Source organism: Rhipicephalus sanguineus, chromosome 5, assembly GCF_013339695.2.
Source record: "Rhipicephalus sanguineus isolate Rsan-2018 chromosome 5, BIME_Rsan_1.4, whole genome shotgun sequence".
In the NCBI taxonomy this organism is placed as follows: Eukaryota; Metazoa; Arthropoda; class Arachnida; order Ixodida; family Ixodidae; genus Rhipicephalus; species Rhipicephalus sanguineus.
Genome location: NC_051180.1, coordinates 34745343 through 34758155, shown reverse-complemented (window position 1 = coordinate 34758155; position 12813 = coordinate 34745343). Strand labels below are relative to the sequence as shown.

The window sequence follows — 12813 nt, the reverse complement described above, 5'->3', positions numbered from 1 at the left end:
TGTTTGGCAATGTCACAAAAATCTGCGCAAAACGTTATTTCTGTTCCAGCAGCAGGAAGCCCAGGTTTCTGCTTCAAAAGAAAGGATTAAGAAATTAGAAAAAAGAATAATGACAGCAAACAAATAAATAATGACTAAATAAATAATAAATAAAAAAAACTGCACCACTTCCTTTACTTGCTTTTATGCAAGAGTGCGCTGCTTATATATGTGAGAACTGGGCAGACAGTGCTGCCACCAAATCGCATAACACAGCTTCGCCGTGGCGATCTTGGTTTCGGTCATGTGGAATAATTTGAAGGTCACTGAAAGTCGGTGCTTCTTGTCAAATGCTATCCTAACGAACAAATAGCTGTTACCCAGATGCCAATACTCACTTCTACATTTGTACACGCGAACTGATCTCAGTGCCCTGAATGTTAATGCTAAAGCATGAAGAGGTACCAGGGACACAACATTGAGGAAACGTGGTCGGTAAGGCAGTGATGCAGCAGTCACTGACTCTGTCTTGCATGCACGTGTACACCTCCATCAAGATTTTACAGGAAGAAGGAAGCAGGTAAAAATGGTAAGAAGACTTTTTACACCATTGAGCAGCAGTTAAAGGGACACTAAAGAGAAACAATGAATCGATCTAGATCGATAAATTGTGCTCTGAGAACTCTAATGTCGTTAATTTCACCATCATAGGTTTGTTAATAGAGGAGAAAATCAAGTTCAAAGTTTCATTTTTAGATTTCGCACCGAAATCTCCCCGCGTGACGTGACGGATTTTAAAGTGTATTTATCGTATTTTGGCACCATTGGCTCAACAAAATTACCCCAAACTTGGTATGTTAAGTCTATGGCTCCCTCAGAGGACAATGTACTTCATTTTTATCGATTAGGAACTACGTAGTGTCAAAACATGTGACATCACAGTGAATGGTGCGGAAAATTTAAGGTGGTGTTGCCACCCACATTTTATTTTTGAGCGTGTTCTCGCTTACTAAGCGTCTTCTCGCAGCAAGTGTGGTGTTTTTGGTATCATGAAAGAGTACTTTACTAATATGAAAAAAATCGTATTGCTCTTTAGTGTCCCTTTAAGGTGACCAACAACCCACAAAAGAACTCTGAAGTATCACTACTGACAAGTTTCTGGAATTTGTCTATGTTAACAAACAGTCTTTGACAGAGTGCACGTTATAATTTCATAACCAAAGGTAAAAATTCAGTATGCATAAAGGATATATACCTCTCAAGACAGCAACCTTGGGATCAAGCGTGTCAGCTCGAAGGGCATTGGCTATCTTGTACACTTCATCCCAGAGACGATGTTCTGTCGGAAACTTCCTGAACCTGAAGTAAAAGAGCAAAACTGAAACTGTGCCAAAAAATGTGCTAATAGTGCTGCATAGTTAACCGATGTCACAATGTTTAATTACAATATCATGGCAGGGCAAGGGTGTGCCTTTTATAAATCTAGCAAGCCTATGACTTTCAATAGCTAAATACATGCTAATAAAGTCAACTCATAGAATGGTGCATGAAAATGCAGTGTAGGTAGGACTTACATTTCCTCCAAGTAGCCTGATGCCTCTTTGATATTTCCACTGTCTGAAGCCAGGCAGTAGGCTTCATACTGCAAGAGACACAGGGAGGAACAAACGCAAAATACCATGAAGGTCTGTCACAGTGCTTGATGAAATACAGTAGACTCTCAGTAAAGGTAAATCTCTTAAACGGAACTGCTGCTTAAATGGAAGAAGTGCTTCTGACAAGATTGGTTTCGTACTTGTATTCTGCACCCTTGTTCATCTCTCAGTAAATGGAAAACATGTTAAATGGAACCTATTTTCCTGGTCCCTTTAGGTTTCGTTTAATGAGTCTACTGTATGCCCATAATTTAAAGAACAAATCAAACAGTTTCAATGAATGCCCGTATGATGAAGGTACATCAAGGCAAAAAAAATATGGCATCCACTTCACTGAAGTATGATGCAATTTTATAGCGTTAACATTTATCACTTAGGAGGTTGGTGGCACCATTATTTTTGTGCACTCGCTTTACAAAACAATTCTTTTTTAAACAGCAAGATTTAGAGTTACAAGTGGCCAATACTCATGCTTGAGCAAAGAACCAGGGGCTGTGTTCGAATTCCTTGCTATGTGTCTTAACCCACACTATCTTTACATGTGTGTGGTTGCAGCTTTTTTCCTAAAACAGTACTATGACCGTTGCAAATGCATTGTTCCCTTCCCTTTATCTGTGGCTTGCCTCTGCCATGTTTGAGCACTGTTACTAATGGTAAGGATCAGCTCGTAATTGGTGCCCAAACGCTAATACTGATAAAAACATGAGGACTGTCCGCCATGCGCGTCTTGTAGCTCTTGTGACACACTTGAACACCCTACATTAGAGTGCCCCACACCCGTGCAGTGTACATTGCCACAAAAGGAACACAGTGTGCTTGGACTAACGTGTATGACCCTCACAGATTGCTTGTTTCCAAGGGGATGTGCTTCTCTACACAACCAGGCCCATCATGCACTGCTAACTTTCCTTTCTTCAGGAATCTGACTTGGCCTCCCATTTGTGGAGCACCTTTTTTTTTTGTGTGTTTCTGTTTCAGTTTTGTCAGTTTCCTGTCATTAGTTTATTTTCTTTTCTCATCCATTCTTCCTACCTTCATCCACTATATCTACCTCCTCTTCCCGAACGAGCAGGCAGGTGCTGCGTTCCCCTCGGTGACAGTTTTTGGGTCTGCTCCTTCCTTATTGCCTCGTTGTCTTTTGCATGTGCGTTCGTTTTCACAACAAATAATAATTGTTTTCTCTTTTAGTGCAGGCTAGCGTGGTGTCCCTTTTTAGGTCCCAAAATACCCCAAGGCACCTAAGGCCCTATGGCACCATACTTATCAAACAGAGGATTCTGGAGTGATTTATACTTATGTGAAATATGAACATACATGTGCACTTTCCTGCTAATTGACTATGCCTGCAACATACAGGGCAATGCAGCATGGACTGTGTAGATGTAACATCCAGTCGACATTCAAACTTTTTACTGAATCCATGGTGCAAAATCCTCAATGGCAGCACAACAGCATCCAATGGGTTGGCCAAAAAACAACTCACGTTTCTTTATATTGTGCATTTTATAAGCACTTGTCGCACAAAATACTAAAATTCCTCGACACAAGAAATGTGCCAGTATGAAACGGGTCGGGGGCAGAGCATCTTGCATCTTAAATGTTTGAGTAATGGAGAAACATGGCAGCATTATTCAGGCCTTGGGGAATGGCGATAAGCATATGAAAGAGTGACATTACATATTGTAAAGCATATAACTAGTGTCATGAATGTAGCCCCTTTGTAAACAAAATACAACCACCTCGGTCATCTTGCTATTTCAAGAATTCTTTCACGCATCACGCGCTGTTGCTCAGGGAGCAGAAATTACGCTGAGTACACGGCAACTAGTTTTACTTGACTACTGCCCTAGGCCAATTTATTCGTGCTCTGCATGTAATACTAGTTGACCAATTAGTCACACTATGCCTTGCTCCATGCAACATCCAGTGTGACGCACACGCAGTAGCCGTCTCGTCAACGCATCCGAAGCAAGTCTCACTCAGCGGCACACTAAGAATTTCCGATATGGTTGCAGCACGCGCGAACACGCAGTGATAGCACGCGCCAGCTTAGCTTTAGCAGTCCGTTCCCCATAAGTCATGTTCCGCGATAACAGGAGCGCGCGCTGCTCTCTGCATTCCTATCGAGAAAACGTCGATGCGAGGTATAAGAAAGTAAATTAAGTGATACGCATTCAAGCACTTCTCGCCTTTGCAAGGCACGACGGTCGAGGAAAAAATATAATAAGCTTCTGTGACATTTTGCTTCCAGTCTGGCATCAGACGCTGCATGTGTCATAGCTACTTACAGCATGTGCACGCTCAAACGTGAATAAAAACTGCAGCATGTGCGTCAGTGGCGTGTTGCACAAACTTCGCGGTTTCATTTGCCGCGTTCAAAAAGAGCCGCAAAGCACATTTACGTTGCAGTAATAATGACAGATTTAACGACTTGTACTACAAACTTCGTGTACAGTTCAGCCTGCAATGAAGTGCAAGAAACACTTTCGCTTGCCTGTATTCCGAAATTTTCAGGAAAAAGCGTTTTCGCTGTAAGCATCCAAGACTTCGTAAAATACGGATCGCTTTTCTGGTAGCTCCGTGCCATAGAAATTAAGTATTCTTCGTCCGTTTCGTTTTCCTTCATCGTGCTGCCCGGCGCCATAACGTAAACAAAAAGAACATACTCTAGCCGCTCTAGCGGCGCGAAAGAGAAAGAGATAGCTGCTCCCAAATTCGCAATAGTCTGGGCTCATCAAAAATCAGTGTAACTTAGTATACAATCTGTGTCAATAAACAGACACTAACGCTTCACTTTTGATGTGATTCAAAAGTTTTTCGTAATTTCGACAACTGCGGCTACGTAGTAAGTACGACATTCTGCATATGAAAGTCGATTGGGGAAAGGGAGTTTGTCCGTAAGTCTAGAGTCCCGTTTGTCAAGTTTATTTTGCCTCGAATTTTCGTTTTATGAGACAAATTGTTTACGTTTTTAGAGTGAGTAAGCGTGGATATATTGACTGTAAAGCGTATCCGCTAGCCAACGGCTCTATAATTCGATTCCCTTAAAAGGAAAGTGTGAAACTCGTTACGGCGCTTGGCTTTGTTAGCGGGGCGACCGCAAAGCGTCGATTTGGATGGGCCCGTTTTTTCGCTCGTATTTTGTGCGTTTCGGTGACCGCACCATTCCCTGTGCGCTATAGAAGTGTCCGATGTTTTGATCCGAGATTTTTCGGCGCTCTTTTTGTGGCCAGCGAGTTCGCCGCCTTAGCGCGGGTCTGATCGTCCGCTGTCCCTTTCCCCTTCTCACGCAGTGCGCTGACCGAGTCGAAGGCGTCGGTGGTGATCCAAAGGCTGCCCGCGCACATCGAGGTCGTGTGCGCGATATCCCCGCAGGAGGCTGCCTGCCCTGCGTGTGTTAAATGTCTTTTGCGTCGTCGCATCTTGGCGGAGGAAGTCGGTCAGCGTGCAATGAAGGACGAAATCGACGCGGCGGTCGCCTTTCTGGTGCGCGTCATCGCTAGGAACTCGAGCCTGGACCGGGCGCAGGTGGACGCCTTGGGGGAGCGACTGCGATGCGTCCTCACCGAAAGGTTCCGCGATCATTGGTTCCCCGAGCGGCCATCACGGGGTCAAGCGTACCGGTGCATTCGAATCAACGAGACCGAGCCTCGAGAGCCTGTGCTGGATCAGGTATCGCGCCGCTGCGGGCTCGGATACGATGACCTCTGCCTGCCTGCTGAGCTGACCGTGTGGGTGGACCCCGAGGAAGTAGGCTGCAGGTGAGAGAGCCAGAACTTTGGAACCGTTGCACGCCTGGTTCCGGCAGGTTTTGAAACTTTTTGCCGAGAACTTCTTTGATACAAAAATGTGTGACGGAAGTGTCAGCAGATAAATTCAATTCACGGGAAATTCGTTCCTCGGGCCTACTGAATAGAGTGCATTGTGTGTGTGTGTGTGTATGTGTGTGTGCGCAGCACAACATAGTAGGACAAAATTGTAACTGAAAAGCTAGCTAATACGTAAAAGTAGGAACAGCAGCTCTGTTTTGTATAAGCAGAAGTGTGTGCTTTTCTCTCTGGAAGACATAGAGCCTAAAAGGGGAGTCGCATATGAGCTTAAGTTATTGTCTCTAGACGTGCAATTGCAGAGAGAACACAATCTAAAAGGTGTAGAACCCTGCTATGTTGAAGCCTAATTTCTGATGGCTGAAGTTCAAAGGCAAAAGCACAACTGAGCACTTTAGCGCATGCGTACAGCGCTTGTCGAACGAAATGTGATGCCAGGACTATTAACAACTGGTATGCGCAATTGCTTGAGATAACCATGTCATTTTGCTATGTATCTGGCCACTAGAATTGCTGTGGGCTCTGGTGTAAGAGTACAAGCCAACATTACGCCAATGGTACACGAACTGAAGGCGGTGGAAATGAAAGTGAATTAGTTAGTGCTATATTTACACACTTCATTCTGTGAACAGTGTGCACTTGCGCCCCTGTGATTCGTTTATGACACTATCACGCAAGCATTGAGCACATGGTATCTCACCATCATCATTCTCAGCCACTTTATGTCCGCTGCAGGACGAAGGCCTCTCCCAGTGATCTCCAGTGTACCCTATCCTGTGCAAGCAGATTCCATTTTATTCCTGCGAACTTCGTAATTTCGTCACTCCATCTAGCTCTCCGCCTTCCCTAACTGCGTTTGCCATCCCTTGGTAACCGTTCCGTTGCTCTTACTGTGCACCAGTTGTCTGTCTTATGCATTACATGGCCAGCCCAGGTCCAATTTATTAGGTGCGAAGCACCTTAGGGGCTCGGCTTGTCGGCATTTAATGTCATCACAGTGTGTCATGTAGGCATGGTAAATCATAAAATGGGTATGCACCATAAAAATTGGGTAAATCCCACTACTCGCCGCCAGTCCCCTAAAAATGAAGAAGGCAACAGTTAGCCCAACAAATAGCCGACGACATTAGTGGAGCTGAAACGCCCTTCCCTACATGCCGTGGGGAACTGAAACCGGGCATGCAGGGAAGAAGAAGCACCACCTTAGGGCTGAACTGAAACCGGGCATGTGGGGAAGAAGAAGAAAAAGAAGCACCTTAGGGCAAGCTGCATTCCGACGCAGTTTTCTGCCAATGTTAGTGGAGCAGAAACACCCTTCTCTACATGCCTGGTTTCAGGCTTGGCACCACCAGTGCCTCATCAAAGAAACCTCTCTCAAAACACTGCATGCTTCACACCTTCGAGCTGAAACAAGCTTGCCTACATGCTTCGCACCTCCCCAGATTTTTTTGCTTGATGTCAGCTTGAATATCCACAGCCCCTGTTCGTTCCCTGGCCCATTCTGTCGTCCTCTGATCTCTTAATATTACTCCATTGCACGCTGTGTGGTCCTCAACTTTTTCTCTAGTTGCTTCGTTGTCCTCCAAGTTTCACATGGTATGTGAGCATCTTATAATTAAAACACTAGATGAGAACAATGAAAGTATGTGCAAGCATAGAAGGCTAATGTATTTGCAGTCATCACTTGTGCTTCGGTTTTAGGACAATACCTCACATGTGCTTGCACATTTCCTTTTTTCGGGGTTGTTGTCTATCAGCTGGTACAAATGTGGGTACAAATGTGCGTACTGGATTGCGCCACGGGCGGCGGTGATTGGTTTCGTTATTTCATGGTTTATGTGACAGACTGCACTAACTGTCTCCTTGCAACTTTCTGGCCCGGCCTGCTTGCACAATCACTGCATTCGTTCTCTGCATATCGGTAGCTTGTCATTGTTTCACATAACCGTCTACCTGATCTAAATCATTCTGACATGGTGCTGCCTATGTCTGGGCGACATAAGAGGCTCCATATCCGGGCCGCCCTCGCGGGCTTTTCACATGCGCGGGTGTAGATTGGCGGCAAGAACAATGGCCGGGTTGCTTTTGGCGTCGCTGTTTTGGATTTCGAAGAGCCGAAAAATGCTTTCTTGATTTTACAAACTTCCCGATTTAACGAAATAGTTCGAGCGTGGTCATCACTTCGGTAAATCGAGTTTCAGCTGTATATCACTGCTGGTCAAGCAGATGCATTGACTTGAGTACCACTGTGCATATGAGTACATTTGTCCCATTTTAGTTTCACACATTGGGGTCCAAGCGCTACCAGTAATTATCCATTTTACTGTGCATTCTCATTTTTTCTGGACTTGCTTATGTCATGGCAGCATTTCTGTTGGCAGTAGACTGCTTTCTTGAATGTACTTGTGCAGTGCATCTCCTCGCTTATATGATGTGGATTGTGTAACTTGAAAATTTGCAATGGCTAGACATTTTTTGCAAATGTAGCAAGAATATTATTACTGATGTTTACTGTTTCACTACACTCGCCGTTTCCTACCCCCCTTTTTTTTCATTCTTTTCTTTCTGTTGTTTCTCTAGGTTTGGAGAGCGTCGTGGTGTGTACTATGTGTTGGCATCATTCAAGGGAGGCAGGAAAGAGAACTTTGTGGACCAAATTAACATTGACGAGTTGGAGCAGCGTTCTGGAGACAGGCCCAAACAGGTACATATGGCAATACCTGGCCACAGGATGGCCCGGAATTGCATTGGGAAAAGCCTGCTTTACCTCTGTAATGAGTTGGCCCCGTATTGCACTATCTCCGGGATTGGCCCCCCTTTCTCTATTTTTAGGCCACAGAGGCACATTTTTTTTGGACTGGCTCACCAAATGGCACCATGCATAAATACTGTATTAGTGTTTATCCTTAATTCCCAGCCAGAACTAATTGGTTTCACTGATATTGCCAACACCACAAGTGCCCCTCTGTGATACCTTCCGGCCTCCTACACCCCATCGACACACCTGGGGAACCCTTCTTCCTCGATGGCCTTGACCTACTGGGCCCCTTTCCTACGTCCACCTTGGGAAATAAATGGGTTGCAGTTGCCACAGATTACGCCACACGCTTTGCCATCACTCGAGCACTGCCAACACGTTGCTCCACTGACGTCGCTGATTTCCTCTTGTACAACAATATTCTTCATAATGGCACCCCTGGGCAGCTGCTTGCTGATCGAGGGAGGTACTTCCTGTCACTTGTCGTGGATGACATCCTCCGTGCCTGCTCCACAGAGCAAGCATGTGGCTTACCACCGCTTATCATTCACAGACGAATGGATTGAGTAAAAATATTTTATCGATAGTGTGGTGCAGTAAAAGAGCGAGGGACGACAGAAGCAACGTGGGCAGGTGCACACCCTACTCCTGTCGCCCCTTATCCTTTGCTGTGCCACAGTTTTGGTAAAACTTCATGAAACCAACTGGCCCAGCAATGCGTATTACTTGGTTTTGCTGAACAGAATGAGGCCAATGCGTCCTCTGCACTACACAACCTTAGTGGCATTGCTGTCACGTCCTTGCATTTCCTGCACATCTTACAATACTTAGCTGCAAAGTTTTGCCACAAAGGTCAATAAATTGCATAGTAGTAAATATACATAACATTTTCAGACCATACATAACCATTTCTGAAACCAGGAAAACCCATCATTCCCACTCCCTCATTCTCTTATGTTTTCACGACTAACCTCTTTCAATTTCCATTTTGCCCCGAACTATTGAGGAATGGAACCTCATACCTTTGCATCATCTGAACATGCCTGAATCAATTTGGAATTACGCTCTCTCTATTTCCTAAGCAACGTTTTCATTTTTGTGCTTTCCTTACCTTCTTTCGTTTCATATTTTCAGTTGTGCCTTGTACGTGTACTTATGTTATACCTTGCCCCTTCTGCTTGGGCCACATGGCCTTCAGCGTGATATAAATGAATACATAAGTAAATAAATAAATAATACTATTTTTTTCTGACATTTCTTGTATAATATGTGTAACGTAAAGCTTTTTTTTTCTTTCTCTCTGAATTGTTGCATGAGTTTGTATTCGATGGTCAGGTCTTCCAATGAGAGCTGCTTGGTGCATCTGTTACAGTCCCTGCAGGAGATGGGGTCTGGACGGAAGCGAGGTGTCGGCAGTGGCAGTGCTAGGGCTTCCTCCTGGGGTGTGGCGCCTCTCAAAGGTCCCACACCCTTCAGCCCGCCGCAGTTCCTGTCGCGCGGCGGCACCCTGTGGAACCTGTCGGCTGGCCTTCCCCCATCCACGACTCCGGGCCAGAAGCCTGACAAGTACCATTGGGTCAACAAGGCACTCGTGAAGGCTTGACGGCCCCAATCCCTCCATCTTTTAAATGCCATCATGTTTTTAGAGCTCTTTACGAGCCACTTTTTGGGCTCTTGGCTCAGGACACACAAGTCTTTAGCTATGGCTGATGCAAGGCACTTTCCGCATTCCCATCCCGCTTTGTCTTTCCCATCCCGTAAGGCATTTGAGGCAGTGAAAAAAAAAAGCTGCTTCATATCTGACTTCATAGTTCCATTGCTTCATTTTGCTGTTGCCCTTTGTTTGAGTCCAAATTGAAATTAGACAAGCTGTTTACACTGCAGACACTGCCACTGTAATGGTCCTGCGTTCTCGATCAGGTGTAACGAAGATCTGTGCTTTTTAGGCACATACTGCAGCTTGCAGCCTCATGGTCGTGTAGCCTGGTTATATATTTTAAACAATGTTGTTCTTTTAATTAAGCCCATTACAGAGTCGGTGTATGCAGTTAAAATTGTTTTCAAGTTTTTATTTCATGATATTATCTGTACGCTGAGGTAGTACCGTACATCTTTATTTTACAACAGACATGCAGCCATGTCATTTTCTTTCCCTGTCTTGACCTCATATGTGCATGTTCAGAATATTCTGTTCCCTCGCTATTCCTTGAAGGTATGGAACCAAGGAGCTGGTGTACTTAATGTTTGCGGCTTGACAGTTGTCCGGCATTCAGTGTGAAATGACTTAACCAGTGTACGAGATTTAGCAGAAGCGCTGTAGAAGTGATGTTGGTCAATATTTCCCGCTCGTAATTTGGGTCAAGGTCCTCCAAATGGTGCAGAGTTGTGCCTATACGTAGTGTAGTGTGATTGGCCTTTACCATGTCCTTGTAGCCTGCGTTATCAACCAGCTGCGGCCGAGGGCATTGTACGCTTTACAGCGGAAGTCCACTGGAAGGGTGCCAGAAATTTTGGTCACACTCTCAACCAGATTGGTGCTTTATACTAAAAGACCCTCCTGTTATGTTGAGTGTGAGAGTTGGGAAACGATATGAGCCTGATGTGCTTATCCTTAAAAGACCGATTAGGGGACAATCTGGAAGCCCTTTCGGGGGCTGTCACCTGCATTGTGCCTGGTGCTTGTCAGATCAGCGCTTTCTTTGTGTTCTTATTGCCTGTGTGATATTTGCTTTTTGCACCTGGTTCGCATGTGATGAGTACTAGTACAAGAAGCGCACAAATGTATCTAAACCTCATGTGCAAAGCACCCTCTTACATGCAAGTTGGAGATGCAACTTAAAAGGACTTTTTGCAATGCAAACTTAAAGAGATTCAAGCTTTTGACGACGGTTTTAAGGCTACCTCTTTGGCGTGTAGACGTCTGTCGGCATCTTCATCGGATGGCGCACTTGTGATGCAGGAATTTTGTGATTCTATACAAAGTGCTCTTGAAGCTGCTTTTACTCTGGTGCACTGTGTGTTGTCATTTCACACTCTTATCCACTGTGGCGGGACCTCGATCATCGTCATCCCCTTCCCTCCATTCCTGGTATTCATTTCATTGTGCAGGTTTCCTGCACGATCGTAGTCTTGTACAATGGCATGGACATCCCAGCAAACAATGCGTACAGTATTTGATACCAAACTACAAAAGCTGATGAGCGAGCACGAGATTTCATGTTGCTAGTGCGTCCCCTGCAGTAGCTGCTGCCTGTGGTGTGTCTGTGCAGCTCACAGTTGCAAGTTGTTTCCTTATTTTGCAAGAACCATTAACCCTCGAGACTATGGAATCGTACTAATGGAACAGGCTATGCCATCACATATTGAGTTTATGCATGCGTTCAGACTGCCAGCTTTTATTGCGCAAATCAGTATCATGCAAGACTTTGCGTACATTACAAAAATGTGTTCACTAGCATTGTTTTGTTACTTGCATTTTCATACCTAATATACGTTAGGTTCTCCCCACGAAGCCATTTTGTGTCATTTAGAGCAGAAAAAGTCCTACGTGTTTTAGGGCCTTTTCCTTTTTCTGTTGTTAATTGTTTTACTGGCCAAAATAAGGGATCAACAAATGACACCTTTTGCATAGAGTGTAAAAGTCGTTGCCTTTCTTTTAATATGTTCTCGTTCTTCGAGCCTTGCAGCAGTGGGCCACAAATGCCGTCAGGGAAGCTGTCCTATGTTCTGTTAGTGTCATTATTTAAGCTACTAGGCCAAGTAATATATATACACAAATTCTAGTATTTGTAACTGTTGTCCTGCTACGTTATGTGGCGTTCCGGTGGTGTCTTGGAAGTTACTTTGTGATGTGTACTGTGCACTGTTTGGTGTATACCCTACCTTTTATTTGTATTAAAGGCTGTTGATGCTTATGCCTTTGGTGTGCTCTAAATATAAACCTGTCTGCTTCAGTGTTTCACCAACATTGACAAGGCTAGTGCTTTTGCTGGAGGTAAGTTTTGCTTGCCGTAAGGAAATTTTGTAGTGCAAGAAGACTAGTTTTTTTGTAGAACAGATGTAAAACAGCTACCATGTATTTTATGCTTTAAATACAAATCTATGCTTCATGAAGGGCATTCAAAAATATATGAGCTAATGCCAAAATTAAAGACAAAACTTCGGAATTACACTTGCTACAGATCTTAGAACCTGGAACACTGATAAGCAGTGCAGCACCTAAGCTCAAACTTCTAGGCTTGATCTGTTATCTGCTGAAGTGCTATTTAAAGTATTACTGTGAATAAGTAAATAATTTGTGGCCCTTGCAAAGGTTGCTTTGATAGCAGTACAACTAATTCACTTTTAACCAATTTGGCAAAAGTGAAAATTTGTAGGAGTTGGCATGCAAAGGAAATTTGCCGTCGTGCCTTACCCACCAAGTTATGCATCACAACGTTTCTACATCTATGATGCATTCCAAGGTGAATGGAAAACGAGTTAGCAAATTGAGGAAGGCAAACAAAGGTGATTCAACTTGAATAGTTTAAAACTAGGGATGTGCGAATATTCGAAATTTCGAATATTTTTCTAATAGTGTTTCCTATTCGATTCG

At 44.3% G+C, this 12813-nt stretch overlaps 2 protein-coding genes across 4 annotated transcripts in view; one reads left to right on the top strand and one right to left on the bottom strand.

Annotated features, from left to right (window-relative positions):
• The window catches only part of LOC119393470 (integrator complex subunit 10), a 35816-nt gene extending 31527 nt beyond the window's left edge, over window positions 1–4289 (bottom strand). For both annotated transcript variants that reach the window (XM_049416257.1, XM_049416258.1), the window contains exons 1-3: window positions 4129–4289; window positions 1554–1621; window positions 1235–1338 (exon numbers count right to left, since the gene is read on the bottom strand). In XM_049416257.1, the coding sequence (XP_049272214.1) occupies window positions 1235–1338; window positions 1554–1621; window positions 4129–4278 (322 nt within the window). In that variant the 5' untranslated portion in view covers window positions 4279–4289. The remainder of the gene's footprint in view (window positions 1–1234; window positions 1339–1553; window positions 1622–4128) is intronic.
• Window positions 4290–4488: 199 nt separating this feature from the next.
• On the top strand, window positions 4489–12137 carry LOC119393469 (protein BTG4). Of its 2 annotated transcripts, none has more exons than XM_037660501.2 (4): window positions 4489–4531; window positions 4928–5395; window positions 8042–8165; window positions 9592–12137. In XM_037660501.2, the coding sequence occupies exons 1-4, from the start codon at window positions 4500–4502 to the stop codon at window positions 9820–9822; spliced, it is 855 nt and encodes a 284-aa protein (XP_037516429.1). In that variant the 5' UTR covers window positions 4489–4499; the 3' UTR covers window positions 9823–12137. The 2 variants fall into 2 exon arrangements, with proteins under 2 accessions (XP_037516429.1, XP_037516430.1); XM_037660502.2 differs by lacking the exon at window positions 4489–4531 and adding an exon at window positions 4592–4610.
• The last annotated feature ends 676 nt before the right edge of the window (window positions 12138–12813 follow it).